Source organism: Ammospiza nelsoni, chromosome Z (assembly GCF_027579445.1).
Source record: "Ammospiza nelsoni isolate bAmmNel1 chromosome Z, bAmmNel1.pri, whole genome shotgun sequence".
Classification (NCBI taxonomy): Eukaryota; Metazoa; Chordata; class Aves; order Passeriformes; family Passerellidae; genus Ammospiza; species Ammospiza nelsoni.
The window spans coordinates 6,689,363-6,710,589 of NC_080669.1; the positions used below are offsets into that span (position 1 = coordinate 6,689,363).

General features: G+C 42.7%; 1 protein-coding gene across 2 annotated transcripts in view; it reads right to left on the minus strand.

Moving 5' to 3' along the window:
* Window positions 1–21,227, minus strand: part of PLPPR1 (phospholipid phosphatase related 1) — a 119,552-nt gene that overhangs the window by 6,476 nt on the left and 91,849 nt on the right. For both annotated transcript variants that reach the window (XM_059493014.1, XM_059493015.1), the window contains exons 4-5: window positions 12,651–12,783; window positions 3,714–3,964 (exon numbers count right to left, since the gene is read on the minus strand). In XM_059493014.1, coding sequence (XP_059348997.1) covers window positions 3,714–3,964; window positions 12,651–12,783 — 384 coding nt within the window. The remainder of the gene's footprint in view (window positions 1–3,713; window positions 3,965–12,650; window positions 12,784–21,227) is intronic.

Genomic DNA, 21,227 nt, shown 5'->3' on the forward strand with positions numbered 1-21,227 from the left:
AACTATACAATTTAACTATAAATTTTGTCAGTTCAGCTTTTTTTGCTGTGATCTTGTCAGTAGAGTCAAGCAATGTATTTAGCAATATGCAGCGTGTGACAGCAGCATTTATTCCATGTGATTCCTCTCCCATCTTTTTCAGAGAGACAAAATCATAGATAAGGAGAGTTTTTTGCCTGCAAGTTTAAAATAGATATATACATTTTTATATGTATATGCAAATATATGCATGTATTTAGAGCACATTGTCTTTAATGAGAAAGGCAGAGTGGAAGAAATCTGTCTTGTCCCTTCAGTAGAAAGTGAGGAGATTTTTGACAGTGTATTTTCCTTTGAGAATTCAAAATTTCATACCAGAATTACAAAAGTCTATGTCCTAGAAGTTTTTGTGGCCAATATTTTCTTTTGCCATAGAGATTCCTGCAGTAAAAGAGAAGCAGAGCCTTTGACAACAATGCTCAGTGCAGCTGCTCATGGTGCCAAGGCCTTGAAATGATCAGGCTTGCAGCAAGCATTTGATGTAGTGTCCTCTGCTATTCAGCATTTCCAAAACTTGGAGGATTCATGTCTGGGAGCAGAGACCCAGAGAAGCTGACTTTAGTCATGGGGTGGATTGTGGTGGCTGCACTACGAGCTGAGAAATGCTCATTAAGCCTTGGCCTTGACAAACTGCACCTGGACTAAGCCCATGTTGAGAGTATCAGAGACACTGTGTGTTCCCAAGATCTAACAGGTGTCTGACAAGCACCTGTTTTTTAAAGAACAGCCTTGGCAACTTATTTTTCTTGTCTGAATAGCAACCCAAGTGGCTGTTATCATGTTTTTCTTCAGCAAACCTTCAAAGGAAGTTACTGACTGAAATTGTGGCTGTGATGGAAAATTCCCACTCTCCTGGGGTCATCTAAACAAGGGCCCAAAGTGAGATCTTTTTCTGCTCTTGACTCCCAGAAGATAAGAGGGTAATGTGTATGTCTCAAACACAGATAAGTGGATGGCCATGAAGCCAGCCAAGGTCTGTTGGAAATAACAGACAAGAATTGTTTTGGAATAACCAAGGATTGCTGTTATTAACATGGCCATGAGAAATATCAAGTTTTGGCTGGAGAAGAGGGGCCAGAGATAGGGCATTTTTCTGTGACAAACAAACACAACACAGCACAGGAAATGGACATGGACTACAGGGTGGGATTAAAACTACCCAAGACCCCTGAAGCCCTCCACCCTTTTCCAGAAAGACTGGAAGAATGGACTACACATGATGATTAATTAACAGAGAAAGTGAGAAACACATATTTGGGGTGAGGAAACCTGCCCATAAGGAGGCATCCCCCCAAGTCCAGGCAGTGCCCCCAGGACCCTGGACATCTCATGGGCTGGGCAGGTGGATTGATGCTGAAACCAGGATTGGCATCCTATCAGCTGGATTCATGCTGGAACCAGGAATGGTGATCTCTTTTTCTAACCATTTCTTTTTAATCAGAAAAGAAACTTTAATTCATGTGAGTGCATAGAAGCTTGCACTAGGTACAGTGACTGCCATCTCTTCTGGGATACTGATAAAACTTCTTTAGATTATATTCTTATTTTTTTATAAGTATGGAATCCAGGGCTGCCAGTCCTTTTCTCTTTCCCCTACTTTAGGCAGACAAGATTAATTTCCACCTGCAGAGATCACAGAAGTGATGCTTTGGGTTTTCCTCAGCTTCTTTAGAAAGTGACAAAGAAAAGTCTACTTGATTAAATATAAACCCCAGATTATAAAAAGCCAAAAACAAACACCAAAACCCCACAAAGCCAACAGCAGTGGGAGTGTTTTCAGTAGCAGAGTAGTGAACAAGTGAGACACCTGCACAGGATATTTGAGGTTCAGTGAAGGGAGAAGACTTCCAGATCTCGTAAGACATTTTATAAAATGAGAACCATTCTCCAGCCTCCTTATGTTGTACCTGTTCTATTTTTCTTGCTCCATGGTTCAATTCTTCAGCTTTATGCAAAACACGACTATTACTAAGCAAATAACCTGTGTTTTATGTTCAGTAGGCCATATTATTATGCATATTAGAATCAGCAAGAGACTTCTCAAAAATCTATGCACAGCATAGTTATTAAACAAAGCTGGATACGAACAATGAATTTCTTGTGTAATGCTCATGTTATTCCCAGCTGACAGACAAAGAAAAGACAAGAAAATTTCTTGTCTTTTCATTTCTAGTTCTAAAAGGTGACTTCAGGCAGAGAACTGGGCTGAAATTGGACTGTGGGCTGAAATGCTTTAACAACAAACTTTCATGATCTTATGGCTCAGAAAGAGTTCCATGTCCTGGCTCCATCTGACATCTTCCAATGTGAGAAGTGCTGGCCCATAGCAGAAACTCCTGGAAAACTAGATCTCAGAAATACTAAACTACTTGGGGCTTAGGCTCAGGAAGAAAAACAGAGTTACCCTTCAGCTGTAGAAGTCAGCCTGTTGTAGGAAATTTGCTCTGTTAGGAAACAAAGGAGGCTGGGCAGGGAAAGTCCATGAAAGGATGTAATTAGCTTAGGACAGAACCAGGACTAAGCCTGGAACCCTGGAACTTCCACGTGAAAGTTTATCATGGTGCAAACAGCTGCCAGAACCATGCTGAGTATACCGTGGGCTTTATTTCACACAGCGTTGCACGTTGTTCAGAAGTAATGTGCTCAAAATATTACATGCTTTCCAAATATTTCCCAACAAATCCTGATCAAAGGAGTTACAGTTTATTTCTCCATCGTTATTCACACAACATGCAGTGCCAACAGATGGATATTGAAACAGCAGTGGGTGGACTCTTAATTTTAGAAGTAATAATGTGGTGCTTCATTTATCTGCTACCAAGAGCACTGGGCAAAATACTCAGTAAATACCCTGTCTTTAATAATTTTAAGGCTTTTCTTGCATACTTATAACCAGCAGACAGATTCTGACACAACTCTGAGTCAAGCTATAGGGAGAGAAAAGATCTAGGTCAATGCATTTTGAGATTGGAACCAGGTTAAATCTTTGGATCTTTATGGCAAAACCAGCAAGGTTTTCTGTTTTGTTAGTAAGATTCTTGGATCAGTTTTTAAAAATCACAGAAACTTTAGCCAGAGAACTCAAAGGAGCAGTGGATCTGTTTCATCAGTCTTCATAATTTCCTTCCTGTCTGCATGGCAGTGTCACCTTGTCAGTGTGTCAGCTGGGGTGCATTTCTCTGTGATAACAACAAAATTCTGACTTTTATTAGAACCCTCATTGCAATGTGAGTTCAGGTCCTAAACAAGGGAAGCAAAATTCTGCCTAAGTTCAGACCTCTATTGAAAGGGCACAATTTAAATTTTAAATGTTCAACAATGCATGGCATGTGAACAAATGTATCAACCCAGAAGCTGTTTAAGGATCAGCTTCATTTTAATGCTCATGAGACAGGGGCAGGGAGAAGACAAAATTGAATTAGAAGGTCAGCAGCAAAGGCAAGTTTAGGACCTCATGCCTCCGCGTGCAGTGCCTCAAAAATCAATGAGCACTTCATTTACTTATACAAGGATTGGTAAAATGGAGAGAGAAGGGGATCTTCCCCTACTGATAAAGAAAAAAGCTGCCACCAAAACAACCCTCTTTTTCTCGAAAAATCCATTGCAAGGAAAATGCCCCATCTAGAAAACACAGAAACCTCTCACGCGAGCCGGCAGTCACCACTGTCACCCACCGTGGCGTATAAAGCTGAGTAGATGCTCAGAGCAGCATGTTTGGATGGAAAGGATCTCCTGGCCTTCTCAATCACCTCCACATCCCCCGTGCAGATGTTGCCGTTGTTGATGAACTGGTGGTGGGCCCGGCAGTCGCTGCCGGTGTAGTTGGGTTTGCAGACGGTCAGGAAGTAGGGAGCCAAGTTCCCAGTCACCACCTGGCCGGCATTTACAAAGATGTCAGTGGCAAAAAGTCCAAATGCAAACACGCCTGTGAGGAAAGGTCAGAAATAGTGGTTATTCAAACAGGTTCAGACAATGTCGCTACAGCTGAGAGGAAGAGACATAGTGACATGTACTTATAACAAATCTGTGACAAAAAAGTGGGATCTCTGCACCTGAAAGAGCAGTGTTGTGCTGAGACACAATATTTCTCTTATCTAATGTAACTACCTAGGATTACGTACCTTTTGGATTTTGACTATTTGCCACCCTTATGGTGAAAATTTACAATCCTGACCTAGCAATATTTGGCATGTACTTTTGGAAGCAACCCAATACTTTCTTTGCTCTGGAAGACAGCTGCAATTCAGCTCATGTCACCAGGAGCACATAACCTGTGAGATGAAGCATTCACTTGAATGCAGGAACTTTTCCAGGGTTGTGAAGCATCTCTTGATCAATACTGCAGTTGTCACATCCTTCACTGACTCCCCTTGAGTGTTATCAATACCTGCTACAGCTGCTATGAACATATGAGGATCTTTCAGATGCATGTAATGCCTACATACCAAAGGTACAGAACAGCAGGTTTGCAAAATTACCAAACCCCAATGTTCTGAAAGATTAAATCAGCTCTCCTCTTCCCCTTCTCATCACAAAGGTTGATTAAAGGTTGTTCTATATTCTAAAAACATAGAACAAATACTGAGTTTTGATGTAGGGATATTGAGGGTCATGCAGTTTTTCTTTCTCCCTTCTGTAGCTCTATAAGCAAAAGTCATTAAATTATAAATTATCCGAGATTGTTATGTATTTAAATATGACCAAGAGTTGGAGCTCAAGGGAAATCATCTTAGGAAAGCTGTGATAAAATCTTAAAAGCTGGCACACCATGATTGTAACATCTTCACTGCTTATCTATACTGAGTTAAAAAAAACAGGTTAAAAGGCTGCTCTAGTCTGAGACACAAAAAACATGAGGGACTCAAAATAATGCAGCATGTACCTACAGTAACAGACAATTAAACTGTGACTAAAATGGACTTGTTGTACAAGTGTTGAGTGGGGTTTGCCTGTGCCAGTCAGTTAAAGAGATGGTTTGGTGTCACTGTGGCACAGATCCCTTGCTGGGGCACTGATGGGAAGAGCCCTTCCCCTGGGAAACAGCCTGGAGGGGCTGCAGGACTGCAGAGCTGCTCCTCCTGACCATCCTTGCCCAAGGGCAGCGAGGAGCAGCACACAGGAGGATGATTCTGGAGCCTGAATGTATTACCATTCTTCATGTATGTTTGTTTTTATTAATTATTAATGAACTGGTATGTGATCATGGATTTAAAAAGCTGGTGGTGGCCAAAGAAGGAGGCTGCCTTTCTTCTGGCTTCGGACTGCAGAACTGGCCCCTGCCTTTTCAATGATGTGACAGTTTCCCTCCCATTTATCTTGCTAAGTGTGCTTGAAAGGAAGAACAGAGACTGCTCCTTTATTTCCTTTATCCCTCTGGTGATATTTCAAGTCCATGGTTTTCCACAGCCATCAGGAACTTCTCACTTACATTAGTCAGTGCACAAGCAAGTTCAAAGGAAAGAGGCAGAAGGGTATAATTTAGCCCTGGTGAAACAGCTGAAGTTATGACAGAGAAGAATCTTGTTTTATATACAGCACTCTGTCAAAAGTTTAATTTTTTTTTGGCACAGCTTGCTTTAAATAGCAACTTTCTGATGCGCTGTGCAAATTACAGGGAGTACAGCAAGGATTATTACCCAGCCTTTACAATAATTAGAGGAAATTTAAGTGTCAGGCAGTCTGGTTCATGCTCTTTATCATGTACTTACATGCCAAAAACCAAGACATTTCAGGAAAAAGTCACGAGCTACATAAAACTATTTCAATCTCTAGGAAGTGCATATATACAAAGGTACTTCTCTCCATTAAGAAAAGAAGTTTCAACACTTGCATTTTCTTAATATTTGGTGGCACAGAAAGTGGCTGCCCAAACTGCAGAGGCCTGCAGTGATCTGGTGAAGGGCAGAGCAAGCCATGGCTGAAACCTTTGTCACGTTCTGGCGGTGGTGCAGCTCCTCTCTCGCAGCTCTGCCAAGCTGAGCTCTGTGTAAATCACAGCCCTGTGCAGCAATGGGTCTGGCTGGCAGGGACGTGACCCTCGCAGGCTGATTGCACCTCAGCTCTCTTGGAGCAAGGGTTGGCTGTAATTGATTTAAAGGCTGTAATGCCAGCGTGCCTGGGCAGAGCTGGACAGTCCCCTGATGGTTTTTGCACCTCAGGAATCCATCTGTTCAATGGATTTGTTCAATGACCTACAGCAGCTAAACTAACTGACCAAAATGCAGGGATGTGATTGCCAGCTTTTTAGGGGCAGAAAAATTGCTCTGAAAGGCTTCATGGGAGGGGCAAACAGCCCCAGCTCTTCAGGGTCAAACAGCTCACGTCCCTGATATAATGTCAGAGAGAAAGAATGGGAAAAGACAGTCAATTCCAGACTCTGGCACCCAGGTGTAATGGGAGGTGGTGCCATCCTGCTCAGCAGCAAAGTGCTTTTTTTTTAGTGTGCTCACTGTGGGCCAGAAAACCTGGGGCTGAACTGTAGTGCAGAATTTGGCACATGCTGAGAAAGGATGGGAACAGTGCAAGCCACATGGGAGGCAGACCTACAGCTGCTCACTAGCAGAAAGGATGAAAGTTAATTGCAATTACACGAAGCCAATCTTTCCCCTCAGCCACTCCTGTCACATAGTCTGGCTGCAAAAAGAGGCCTTAAAGAAGAAGTAGAAGCTATGTCTGGAAAGGCCTCCTGACTTCTCATTGTACTGACTACTCTCAGCTTGTGTCTCAGGAGCAGAAGGAGGTGCCTAGAAGACAAAACAATAAGCAGAAAGTAACTGTGAGAGATACCAGCTTAGACCAGATATAAGAGGGCAGGCTATACTCCCTGCTACTCTCTCAGCTGCTCCAGAGTCCAAGAAAACAGAAATCAGATTTTAACATTTCTTTACCTCCACTGCGAAAGACCTTAGACAAATTAAATGTTCAAGCCAAAAAAGAAAAAGAACAAACAAGGAAAGTCCTGTTAAAAAATGCTAAGGATGGATGAGGTGAAGGATGACTTTCTTGTGTCATCTCACCTGAACTAACACTTGCCTTGGCAGAAAAGTCTAAGTATTTAGCAGCTTCGATTTTGAATGCTTCATTTTTAATTTCTCCTCTTACACATCCCTCTAAATAACTGTCAGAAAGTCCTAAATGAACCCCTGGTGTCTGGGCTCTGACCCACATCCTATTCTCATGCTCCATCTCCTATTAAGCTCCTTCTGTGGCAGTTCATCAGTGTTGCCACCTCCAGCTCTGTGGCTTTTTCTAACAGAGACATCTGCCCTGAAGAAGAATCCAGCTCTTCTCACTCACTGAAGGCTCAGTAGAACCCTCTGTCCCCCCTGCAATTCATGTTCAAGCTCTCTTCTTCCTCCCTGGTTCTATGTAACATCAGTCACTGCAGCTGCTTGTTGTCTCTGTGGAAACTCTCACCATTAAAGGCATTTAAAATGCTGCTGATTTGAAAAAAAGGGACAAAATCACCACAACAAAAATCAACAAAATCCCCCTTGGGACTTGAAGAAGAGCAGCTGAAATAACATTGGGAAGAGACAAGTGAGAAGCCAGTGGGTGGAAGTAAGAATCAGGAAGTAGAAGGCTTTATTAAGGAAAAATCATGAAACCCTTAAATAAAGTGACAAAAGAAACAATGCTCTGAAGGATTCATGAGACATCAGAAGCTGAGCTCCTCAGTAACATATCATCATGTTTTCTACCAAGGATATTTATTTAGGCACTCCTCTCTGTCCCAATTATCTGAATTTGTCGCTCCTAACCTAACTTGCTCATAAAGTGTTAATATTTCATGTGCACACTCATACTCACCTAACCCCTTTCCCACCCCTCTGTTTTCTAAGGAAGATTAGAGTTTCATTGGAGAGTGTCCCTGGAAGGACTCAGGGCTCTATGGGAGTGCTGATCCTCAGCCCATTTTTGAATGTTTTGCTGTAAGAATCCCATGCATCCAATAAAGCCATACATTTATAGTCCTGTGACTCAGACTCTGCTAAACCACCCTTCATTTAATCTTAAAGGGTGTGTAAAAAGAGGCCTGTATCATTAATCCATTTTACATCAGGAGGGATGGGGATTGCAGGGGACTTTATGGTCCTGTTGCCATGGCATCAGGAACAGGCTCAACATCAAGCTTCTGAGCACTCATAACCTTGTTCTAGAACTGGCTATGGTCTTCCACTGAAAACCCTACAAAACCCACTACTCTAGGGTCTAAAACCTCCAGAGTCTGACCATGCCAGAAGAAATTCAGCTCCCATTGCAAAAATCCTCTGGAGGCTCAAGACTCCTCCTGACAGACGTACAGGGTATCTTCCTTCCTCACTGCTTTCACAACCACCAGTTTTCATGGAGGCAGCTGCCAGCTCAGTGCCTGGCATCAAAGAGAACTCTGAGGGCTGATGTGTCCCCAGCACAGTGACCTGCTCTTCTTTGTGGAAATTCTTCACTGATAACACCTACAGTTGTTCAAGCAGTTTAGGTTTGGGGCAACACCCCCAAATTCAGCTCGAGGCCCATGGAAAGGCAGCCAGTTAATAACAGAACATGCACTATTTCACAGTGAACTTCAGAGGCAAGGCAGACAGAAGGACAAGGTCAGGTAAGCTGTCTCGAGCAGCTGCTCAGGGAATTGACATCAGAGCTCTGGGGCATTTCTGCCCTGTAACAATAAACTCAATGTGTGTATAAACCTTGTAAACCTTTATTTGCCAAACTAAAATCTAAATTTGCTGAAATAAAGCCCTAATTTAATTATTTAGCTGCCCACTGTGAAGTGTCACCTTGCTTTAGATTAAGTTGTTGACAGAAGCTGATCTGCGCCATTTGTTAGCGGCAAATTATGCGCATCCGAAGTCAAAGCCACTGGTAACAAGCTGATGAAGCATGCTGAATTTCTAGATAGCTCAGCTAGAAAGGGGCTACTTGCATGTTATCAGGGCTTTGCAGGTAGACAACTTTATCACATGGATTAGAAACCTAATATAATGAAATTCAACACAATACACACCATACTCACCCCATCAGACTGGGTCAGGGAGGTCTGAGTCCCTGATCCTGGGGGTATGATAGCAGCTGCACATAAAAAGACTGAAACCTTGACTGAAACCATTCTCTAAAATATTTTATAACCTCTATTTGCAATACAAAGGATTAAGTAGAACACAGACGCAAATGCAAGGCGTCTGTTAACAAGGCAATGTTAACAAAGTGCTGAATGTGAAATTACAAGACAGAATGAATAAATATACAAAAGGCTGTGTATGCTCAAGTTGGGAGACAGGGAGAAGAGGAAGAAGCCCAGGAAACAGCCACCCTTAGCAATTAGTTTCTCAAAGGTTCAGCACATAAACAGCAAGTTTTGGCATCAAAAATTGATGACAGAACTGCTGGGAAGGGTGGGGAGAGAAGGGAGGAGAGAGGATGTGCCTAAAGTAAAGCAATATATTATAGAAACTGTTCTGAAGCAATTCCACATCACTAGTTTGACCTGAAAATCTTAAAAAAAAAAGCAGCTGTAAAAGATAAAGAGGAAGATGGAGAAAATTGAAGCATACATCAAAGTCTGAAGTTTCCAAGCCAAGCCAGCTTTTTTTCACCGATAAGTAAGTGTTTTTCTAAATACAGGGAACATAGCAGGTTTCACCAATCTAGGCTGTGATACAGGAATTGATATACACTGCAGCAAGGTGAGAGGCAGTCTTTTGCCACAAAAGCAAATGTCAATCACCATGAAGGATTCGTGTCTGGGCCAGGAAGCAAGAAGAAATTGTGGCTCTGCTTCGTATAGACAAAGTATCAGGGAGAGATTTAATACAAAGCTCAACATTCAGAGTCTCAACTAAACTCAGGAGGGGAGGCTCTTAGAAACAGACATGTGCTGAGACCTTGAGGAAAACAAGGAGAGAATCAACAGAGAGCACAGTAAACAAGATAGGGGAAAAAAACCACAGAAGAAACAAGGGGCTTTGTTAGCATTCCAGAAAAGCTGTCAGTTTTTTGTTTTGCTCTGCTTTCAAAGTGCAAAAAGTCCTTAATTCTGTGTACATGAAGGAAAAGAAAGAGCAGAAAAGCTCAAATCTAGCAACCAGAAGATCCAACAGAGATTACATTACAAGAGTTCTTGTATTTCACAGGACCAAAAGATAGCTTAAAGTTTCCCTTTTTGTGTCTCTTTTCTTGCAAAATATAAATGAACATTCAGTGAAGTATGTACAGCTTTCTGCCTGTTTTGTGGAAAGCACATTTAGACTACAATTCTTACAATTGTCTTAAAATTCCCAGCAACTTCCATTACAGAGTTGGGGGGGTGGAGAAAAAGCCTCTTTGCACTCCTAAAATTTGGGACTGGCAACTCTCAAAGTTCTCCATGATGTGCCTTCCAGGGTCAGACAGTAGTGTTCATTTTTCCTGACACATGAGAACCTAGACACATTGCAGGATATTTCCCATTCTTTGGAATAATATAAACTGTAATGCCTTACAAGGCAATTTTCCAAGGGGTTAAGTAACTGCTTTTTGCAGGTACTCATTAAGACTAGCTCAAACCTCTTGGTACCAAAACTAAATTGGCAGAAAACCTGTTTTTGCAACAAACCAGACAGACTGCTTGCTAGGGAAGATAACTTGCTTGTAAGAGAACTCAGTTAATCAGCTCTGTAACTTTTGGCCCTAAAGTTTATCAAGAGAAGGCACACACAGAGAAATCCATGTACAAGCAACCTAGTTGTCTTTGCACAGCCAAGCACTTGGGAAGCTTCATTTTGGAGTGAGCTAAGTATGGAGCTAACTTCCCTGGATCATCCAGGCACAGGGAACAGCTGCTCAGTCCATGCCCTGTTTTCAAAACACAGGTGAAATGAAAAATGAAAAAACATGCAGCTATCTTCAGTTCCTTTCATAAGTTATTTCATCCAACAAATTCTACTTCTCACATTTCACTACAGAGGCAGGGAAGAAGTTTCAGAAGAAAACAACCACACAGTGTAGTTTAAGACAAGGCAAAGACTTCTAGCCTTTTCTAATAATATTAGCTTCATTTTTCTCAGAAAAACAAAAACACAGCTGGCAAAGCCAAGAATCATTTCCCTAGCATGGTTTGTGTCCCACTACTCTCTGGGAGTCCACTGTATCATTGCTACCCCCTTCTTTTCCACCAGAAGAGAACCAACAGCATGTTTAAGAATAAAGCCAGCTGTGAGAAAACACACTGAGCAAGAACTCAGCCTCCATGAGCTAAGGACTTCTAGTGCTGACCCCGCAGGCAAGAGTGCTTGACTGGGACTTTGCAACATGCCAAATGTGCTGGAACAGTCAAAAAGCCCTAAGTGGCCCAGTGGACACTGGTACCCTGCTTCTCTCTTAATGGCAGTCTGCTGCCATATCAATATATCCCGGAGGTTATGTGGAGTTCAAGGGTGTTTTACTCTTATCTGGGTTTCTGTGTCTTTCTGTTCCCCCCAGCATTACACAGACCAGGCCCAAGTAACAAAACACAGGTGGTTTGCTTCCCCCTCTCTGGTGGCAGAGGGCACATTTCACTCCCTGCCTTCCATGCCTAAAGCAGGAGGCACAGAGAGAGCTGAAGGAGAAGGAAAACCATGGTTCCTCCTCCTTTGCAGCACGCATTTGCTGATGACAAATATGAGAGCACCTTCGGCTCCGTGCTCTGAGGAAGTATCCCTGCTTGCAGCCAGGGATGTGCTCCACAGAAGCAACACAACACCTGCCACAGCCACAGCAGACATTTTCATTCCAGGTAAAGCTCAGAAATTAAGCAGTGACAGGGAAGAAGCGCCCCAGATACTTTCAGCTTTTTTCCCCCCACTGCTTGTTCTAAGTCAGATCATGAATGTGGGCTCAGTTCTCCGTGAGACGCAGTGTGTGAGGAGGGTGCTTCACTTCTGGGAGTGCACAAGGAGGGCAGTGCTGTGATGGCAAAGCCCCTCTTGGCCAGTGGGGAGCATTCTGAGGAGCCACTGGCCCATGCCATCAGCCAGACATCCCATCCCACGCATGAACTTGGGACTCATCAACACTGTGAAGAAGGTAAAGCGGTTTGCAAGCACCATAAAAAGCAACTTCCTAATGGTTTATTGACAGAACTTAATTTCTCAGCAATTAACTCAATGAAAGCTCTAAGAAAAGGCAGATACAATGAAAATAATATTATTATTTTGAAGTGAGCTCTGGGCTTTTTATGCTGTGCTCAGCTGAACATTATGTGGCAGAGCTATGGATGTTAAAATTAGAGCTGAAAAGAAAAATGCCAAATAGATGAGCTGGTGAGGACAAATTTGTAACTAAAATGGGTAGCTTGCATAAACTAGCAATGATGGATTTATTAATATAAGGATTTGATTGGAAAAACCTTTCTTTAAGGGTCTCAAAAAAAGCTTTAAGCTCAGCAGAACATGATCTAAACCAGCTCCAGCCAGCATGATATGGCAAATTTTGAAAGTTACCTTGGAAATCCTGAGGGGACTATCCCTCTAAGGTGGAAGATGCCTGCAAAGATTTCACAGCTTAATTAATTTTGTGATGTACTTTGTCAGCGTGTTTCGTCCTGGTTTGGTGCAAGCGGGGTCCAAGCCTGCAGTGCACAGGATGCTTACCTATAAAACGTATTATTCTTCGAAGCAGTGGGTTCAGGTAACAGCACTCTCCAGTCAAAATAGTTTTCTCTTGAATAATGAGGGTTTCTCGGGTTGACTTTATGAAATACATGGATATCTCACCAATAAAAATCTGCCAAGGAAAGGGAAAGAAAGAGAAGGTCAAAAATTGCATGAGCAAACACAGAAACATGGGTGTCTAGCCCCAGCCCACAGACAGTGGCACACAGCTGAGTGTTTTTGGGGACCCTGCACTGGCACTGTGGGGCTCAGCAGGACTGACACACACCCAGCTCCCCAGAATGTTGGAGAGGGACCATTCCTGCACTCAGTGGTGCGGAGGCCCAGAGAAGCTGACTTCACTCATGGCAAAGACTGTGGTGCAGCATCGCTCCCCTCCTCTGGCTGCACCAAGCTGAGAAATGCTCATTAAGCCTCAGCCTTGATGAGCTGCACCTGGACTAAGCCCCTGTTGAGCATATCAGAGACACTGTGTGTTCCCAGAAACTCTGCTGTCTAATGAGCATTTGTTTTTCCACTAACAGCCTTGAAAACTTATTTTTCTTGTCTGAGTAACAACCCAAGTGAAATAATATTTTTGTTGTTGAACTTTCAAAAAAAGCTACCAATGTGAGTTTTGCCCAGGGTGGAAGATTACCATAACTGCAGCCCACTCTCTTGTGACCCTCAGAACAAGGGGTCAAAGTGAGATCCTTTTGGAGCTCCCAATTCCCACAAGATAAAAGGGTAATGTGTATGTCTCAAACACTGATAGCTGGATGGCCGTGGAGCCGTCCAAGGACTGTTGGCAATAACAGAACAGAAATGTTGGTAACAACCAAGGATTGTTGTTATTAAAACACTGTGAGAAAGAGCAATATTTGACTAAATGTTCTGTTATCAAAAATGAAGTCTCCACAGAACCACTGATCATGGTGTTAGCTGTGCTTATGTATTACATATTTTTGTATGATCTGAACATTCATGCTTTCTGTAAATGTAATAGCTGCTTCCCATAGGAGTAGGATCATTCCTTAAGCACTTAGAACTAATTTAGTTCTGTTACACTGAGGCCTATCTACCCTCACTAAAGCTGGACAGAATTTAATCACAGGCTTTAGAGGCAATGATGATCCACACACAGCAGGAACCTCTGAAAATATCACCTATCATGTTCTGTCAGCAGGCTTTAGAAAGGGAAACTGGGACCCTTTTAGAAAGACAGAGTTTGTAATTAAAGTCCTTACAATAAAAAAAAAAAAAAGCTGCCTGATGTGGAAGAAATGAGCTCTTAAGGGGAAGCACTTCAAAATTATTAATTTAATACATTATTGCAGGACATACACAAGAGAATCCATAGTGCTGGGGAACAGTCAGAGAAATACATAACAGAAGTGTTTGTGTACACACACACAGGGTAGCACAGACACCTGGAGTTAGAATAAATGTCAAGGAAGTCACCTCAGTTCACTCTGACTGCTGGAATGGTGTGCTGTTTCAAGGGCAACAATTTATCCTTATTAAGCCAGATGAGTGTCCTTATTGATTATTGACATTCAAGCCAAGTATGCTCAACCTCTTTATAATTCTGCCCGCTGATGGCAGGAGCTGTGGAGCTGTAAAATGCATGTTGATAATGGCATCTGGAGGGGAGCTGATGCATGGGAGCTGCACTGAAATATTGCCTTTATCCCGTTTCACTCCATCTGCTCTTAACAGAATTGGCAAGCAGTTCAATAAGCTCAGCTCACTAACGACGGGGCTGGGAATTAAGAAAAGGACCATCTGCACTAAAGCAGTTTGAAAGTGACACTCTGTTTCAACCCGTTTATTATTTGAATTATTACAATGTTCAGAAGTTTGAATTACTGCTTTGGCTCTCTGCCCGGGGCTGTACACACACACCGAGGGACGATTCACACCCCGAGGGAATTCCACTCTGTGAGCACAGGGGCTGCTTGACTTTAAAATATCCTAAACTTTTCAAACAGGAGAGACTTAGGCATAAAACATACTAACAGTCCTCCTGTAACTATGCATCCACCTATAAAGTTCCTTTACATCAGAGGTTAATGGAGTATTTTCCTGCTTCAGTTCCCATCTTTGTTTCTATAAATCTAGCTGTCTGGCATGCGCCTAGCGACTCCCATGTGCATAGATTAGTTCCACTTAGATTTAGGAGTAAATTTTGCCAGGCTGTAAATCTGTTCAGTTCCATTCCACTGATTTAAGCAGAATTATCCCACATTTCCTACAGCATAACATTTCAAAATTTGATTTTTTAAAAATGAATACTGCCTTTGGTTTAGGTATATGGCAATAAAGCTGTGTTTGTGTGGAGATACAAAGTGGTTCAACATAACTGGACCATTCTTGTCATATCATCACTGGCACTGAATTTTGTTGCTGAAATTTGTTTTCTAATATGCTTAATATGGGCTCTCTAGAATGTCAGCCTTGCTGTTTCTGAAAAATTCAATGGGCAATTGGACGCCTGATTCTGAAAGCTAATCTGTCTGTGTGCAGTTGAATGTGGTCTGAATAGCTCTCAAAGAACTTGTTTGTTTTTTGCTTTTTTTTCTTTCCCAAGCATTTCTGAAATCAAGCAACTCCACTGATTCTCGTGATTTAAACCCTGAGGATGCTGCAGGAGCAGGGTCCACATCCAGCCAAGTTGTCCAGCTGGCCTCCCAGAATCAATCACCAGCACTGCTGAGTGCCTCAGCTCCTGCCAAAACAGAATCAGCACTCCAGGAATGGCTGCAGATCAGTTCTGTAGCTGACATCTAAATATAGACTCTGTACCTAAATATGGGCTGAAAAAGAAAACAACAAGCTAACCGCTTTTATTTCCATTTGGGAAAACAATGCAAGGTTAATGAACTTCCGTATCATACCGGCTTAATTAGACAGTAGAAATGTCAGGAGAATTGCACTAGATTGAAAGTGATCTGCAGTCTGGCACGGTGTAGGTAACAGGGAAGCAAAGGTAGTGCCCTGCATGTGTTTTTGTTCTTGGTTTTCTGAATAAAATAGCAGCTCATCTCCACTGAGGACATATTGCTTGAGAACTCTTGCTCACATTCCATTTCCTATAACTACCAGGTAAAAATACAAGGATGACCCAAAGCCCAATATGAATCAGAAGTACTGACCCAGCAGGCATTTTTCCTCTCCTGATTTCAACCTCTCCAGTGAGAAAACTTCTTCAATTTTCCCTGCCTTCCCATTACTGGCAGTGTCACCAAATACTTGCCCCTCAATGTTCAGCTCTCAAAGCCCTCTGCTGCACACACTTTACTTATTTCCTGGCTCATCCTGACCCAGTAGATGATAAAATTATCTGTCCATTTTCCTCTTCAACAGTCTTTTATCCATGATAGTCCTTCAGCTGACATTTTCAGACAGTGAAATGTCTCATCTCCCCTTTCAAGTTCTCAGCACAGCATTAGCACCTGATACTCCCTGCACTCCTGCACAGATTACTGACAGTTCGTAAATTTAATTTTCAATTTAATCAACAAAATAATGGAACTATTGCTTTTAGAAGGATATGGAATATTTTTTTTCCCCGTAGCACTTTCTGATAAGCTCACACAAAGGATCATTTGCACAGCTTTGTTAAAAAAATTTTAAAAAGTGAACAACAAGAAGACCTGTTTCTGTGAGGATGAACTAAAATAAACTATGCAGAAATGTGTCTTTGGTACAACTGAGAGGAGGTTGCAAAACAGTGGGATATTGGAGCTGCCCTCCTGCAGTAATTGTGCAGTGGGGCAAGGCTGAGGAGCTGATTGGAAGAGTTGTATTAAATTTAGAAGAAGAATTATTGATGGTGCTGACAGGCACAGCTTTTAACCTCCTTTGTTCTTTCTATCAGTTTTTCTCAGAAGAGAACACTGGCCTTGTACCTCAGTTCAAATGCTGCAGCAAAGGTGAGGCAGCAAATGCTGCATCCCTTCTTCATTCCCCTGCAATGCTTTTGCTCACTTCTCCAGCAGTCAAAATACTTCTCCTTAGTCATGTTTCTGCAAACTCCTGTGCATGTAGAGTGCCACAATCTGGTTCCTCCCGTGCTCCAGTCCTGCTGCCCCAGCCTCAGCTCTGTTTTCTCCCTTTGAAAATCTTCTACAGATTCACTGCAACTCCAGCTGCTCAGCTGGATCTGCCCTGACTGACTCCTTGCTGTCCCACAGCTGCTGGCAGAGGCTGCACCTCATGATGGAAAATATCCTAATTATAAATTTTTTTTATTTCATAACTTTGGTCAGTTTTCACAGGATCACAGAATGAGCTAGGTTGGAAAAGACCTTTGATATCATCAAGTCCAACATATGTTTGCCTTTGCCCTGGGGAAAGGGAATTAGGGTTTATTTCCTCTTTCCTCTTTCCTTTAGGGCATTGTTCCACCAGGTGAAGGCCTGATGAGCTTAAAATCTCCACAGATTGGGAGCAGAAAAGAAGATTCACCAAAGGCAACAGTCATCAGTGGCCATCAAGTGCCATGAATCAACTCCAGACAACACCCCTGGTCTGGAGAAGGAGAGAGAAGAATAAGAACCTGCTTAGCACCAGAGGTGAAAATATCTGTAAGGAGTAGGAAACCAAATACTAAGAACTAAGTAACTTGGAACAAATGAACTTTAAACCAAAGAATATCTATGGGTTTTGATTGTATAAAGTTTGTGAAAAATCTCTTAAAATACGTGTGGCATGGAATGATTTTCTCTGCACAGCCAGCCTATGTGAGGATGAAATTTTTTCTGTTGCACATCCTGAGCAGAACAACATCCTGGCCAGAAATAAAGTAATGCCTTCATTCTCTAACACTAAAATTGTTGTTGGAGAGTTTTTGTTTTTCCTGAAGTTTTGGTGACACTCACAGCCCTCCTGCTTCTCACTCACTCACTCACTCACTCACTCACTCACTCACTCACTCACTCACTCACTCACTCACTCACTCACTCACCACTTGTGACAAATGTGAAAACACTATTTTTGTAATTTTTTCACACTTCCAATGAACACTAGGGTTGTGTGGAAGTTCCCACTGTCTTATTCCACACGGATAAAGAAAGAGGAGGACCAGCAAAGATACATGAGAGAGACGCAGGATGCTCCACAGTTTGGGACTGCCTCAAGTCTTCCTCTCTGTGAAAGTTACTTCCTTCTGCTACTTTTCATGAAAAAGTACAAGTGATGTTATTTTCCATCACAGGAAGACAATGGAGTTCCTACATTAGGGAGAATCATGTGAAGTGCACACATGACCTATCTGTCTTTCCTAGGTATTAAATTAGCATTTTTCTAATTTCTGTGAGCTTTTAAATCCTGCAACTTGTTTACTCTAAAAGCACCCTTGTGACACAGTCAGTCTTTTTTAACACCACTTTATACACTGAAACCCCACCCAGGGACATGCTGCAACACAAAAAAAATCTCTGCAGCAAACAAAACTGAGCTTAGATCTTGGGACACCACTGCTCTCAGTTCTGGGCAGGTTTCAGCAAGCTGTATGACATTTCCCAAAGCCTGTGCAAGGATGCGTGTGGCTGCGTTTTTAATGTCACAAATAGAAAGAACCAAATTAATCAAGTCTCCAGCATTCAAACAGCAGCCAAGGAGAGGAGGGGACATGAGGAAGGCACTGGCTGTGAGACAAGCTGCATGCAGAGCGCTCAGAAACAGAGAATAGCAGCAGATGAGGGTTGTGGGGCTCTCAGCCTCAAGCAGCCAGTTTCAGCATCTCTCTCCCTGGGAGAAGCAGGACTCTTCACCAAAAGGTCACCTTTGCAAAATGTTCCAGAGGGTGTTTCATCAGCACTGGCTTCAGCTGGGCCAAAAGCAATTCTGCCCTGTTGCATTGTCATGTCTCTGAAGTTTGTATTAGAACAGCTGCAGTCAGGATAGGGATCACCTTCAGGCTCTACATTGGAGCTCATGACGTCAAGGATGGAGATCCCACAGCCTCTACTTCAATTTTTCCCTACCCTCATTGTTAAAGTTTGCCTAGTTTTTAATCCATTTCAATTTTTGAAGCTGGTGTCCCTTGCACGTTTGCCTCTTGTGATCTGAACAGTCTGTTTTCCTCTTCTCCACAGTCCCCACTAAGAACATGGTTTATATTGACTTTCACTTAGTGTTGTGAATTCCTTAATTCCTTAAATCTCCCTCACATTTAGCCTTGGCCCCTGAGGAATATTGATCTGCCATCCTATCTGCTACCCTCAGGACCCGGTATTGACAATGTGAAGCTGAGAGACTCTATGGTCAAACCAGCAACATTTGTATTGAGAAAAGGCACCTCAGAAGGCAAAGGGTTGCTGTGGTCTGCCTCAACAGCCTCCCCAGGACACAGGATTTCTGCTGTGATCCACAGACAGGGTCCTGACCCAAGCCTGCAGAGGCTTTCCCTGATAAGATCACTATCATTGATATTCCTGAGGACAGGGACCGGCTGAGAGCTCCCTCAGACACTCTCTTGTCTTTGCCATCACACCCTGGACAGGTGTTCTCAGGCCCCAAGAATCAATACTGTATTTTGCAAAACTACACAAGGTAATGAAGCAGTGTCTTCAGCTGAATGTTGCAATGCCAGCTCACTTTTAATTTTCCAAGGATACAAACTCAATGGGTTCAATCTGCATTCAATTACTCACCTCATTGTGTTTTGGAGTGGGTGGTTGTTGTTGTTGAATGAAAACAATAGCAAAGAACAGTTGCAAGTACTTTTCCAGAACAAGAAAATTGCTTTATTGTTTTTGTTTCTCTTTTTTATTTTAAGTCAAAAGGGTTGAAATCTACAGTTTATATTCTAGCCTGCTCAAAACCCAAAACTGTCTTAGGGTTGTGCTCAAAAACCTAATACTGTGGTAAAACTGTCTAAAATAATTATACTGAAGTTCTAATGAAGAAAATACACATTTTTCCACATCCCTGCATTGTTCCTCACAAACTGGCATGTGGCTGGGACCACCACAGAGTCCCAGAGACACTGTCAACAGAAACGCCTGAAAGTGTTGCACCAAACCAAGAAAGTGTATTTATTCTTCCAGAATGGTGTGCAAACAGCAGAATACAAACATTTACACAGGGCACACCTTTTCCTCACTCCTTGGTATCCCCAGCTCCTCATTCACCACCCCACCAGCCCTGGCAAGACTCCAGGAGGGGAAGGCAGAGGACACAGCCAGCTGTGGCAGCACAGGGGTTCTTATGTTGTAGGAAGAGACGGAGATCTGACTCCATATTTCAGAAGGCTTGATTTATTATTTTATGATATATTTTACATTCAAACTATACTAAAACAATAGAAGAAAAGGTTTCATCGCAGAAGGCTAGCTAAGCTAAGGATAGAAAAAGAAAGAATGATAACAAAGGCAGCTGTCCCAGACTGTCTGTCTGAGCCAGCTGACTGTGATTGGCCATTAATTAGAAACAACCACATGAGACCAATCACAGATCCACCTGTTGCATTCCACAGCAGCAGATAATCATTGTTAATATTTGTTCCTGAGGCCTCTTAGCTTCTCAGGAGGAAAAAATCCTAAAGAAAGGATAAAAAGATTTTTCATAAAAAGATACCTGCGACACAGGGGGAAGTGTGGTGGGCAGCAGGCTGCGGCACAGCAGGCTGTGCCTTTTGGCAGCACCAGGGCCAGCAGAGCCTGGTGATTCCTGCCTGGAAAAGCCGGGAAGGAGCTGCTGTAGCAGAGCTCTGAACTGCGTCAGACGTTCCTGGTTCTCCTGGCAGCTGCAGCTGAGCAGCCACAGGGGAATCAGCCACGACAGGCAGAGCTTCCCTGGCTTCCCTTACAGAAATAAATCACTGTAGTAACATGGCTGTGCTAAGCCAAAGCCAAGGAATCAAGAAAGAATGGGAGAACCATGGGGAAGAAGGATATTTCTGAAGTTTGAGGGGTAAGTGCAGATTGTAGAGAGAAGTTGAAACAATTTCCTCCTACTTCAGATCAACACTGTAATTCAGCTTCTATTTCATAATCAGACTGGGTTTGGTTTGACTGATTTCAACCTTATCTGAAAACAAATACTCCTTTGCACAAATTAATAGCACTGGACAGTTAACAGATTACATCTAGGCTGCTACTTCCCACCTGGAAACAGAAAGAAAGAAACTAACCTCTGTGAAAATGGTAGTGGCACTTTCTATTCACTTTAAGGTAACGAAGAACAGAGAGAACAGTGCCCTTGAAGCTTTCTGCCACTGCTCAGTATTCATTTCAGCAAGCTGGCTCTGTTCCTAAGCCTCTCTGCTTCTCTCGGGTGGGCAGATAAATCACATTGGATGGAGCAGAGCAGGCAGCAGTGCTGAACTCTGGAAGGATTGTTTAGTGCCAGCTGGGGAATTGGCTGCTTTGCAGTAACCTCGTAACAGGGAAAGCTAGTCTTCAGGGACACTGATGAATGTAGTGGAGTCATCCCAGAATATTTTTAGAGAAATCTTTCAAAAGCAATGGATAAAATTGCATAAAACCAGGCCAGTCACATTTATTTTGCCACTGAAAGTGCAGGGAAATGCAGATACAGTGGTACCAACCCACAGCAGCACTTCTGCAA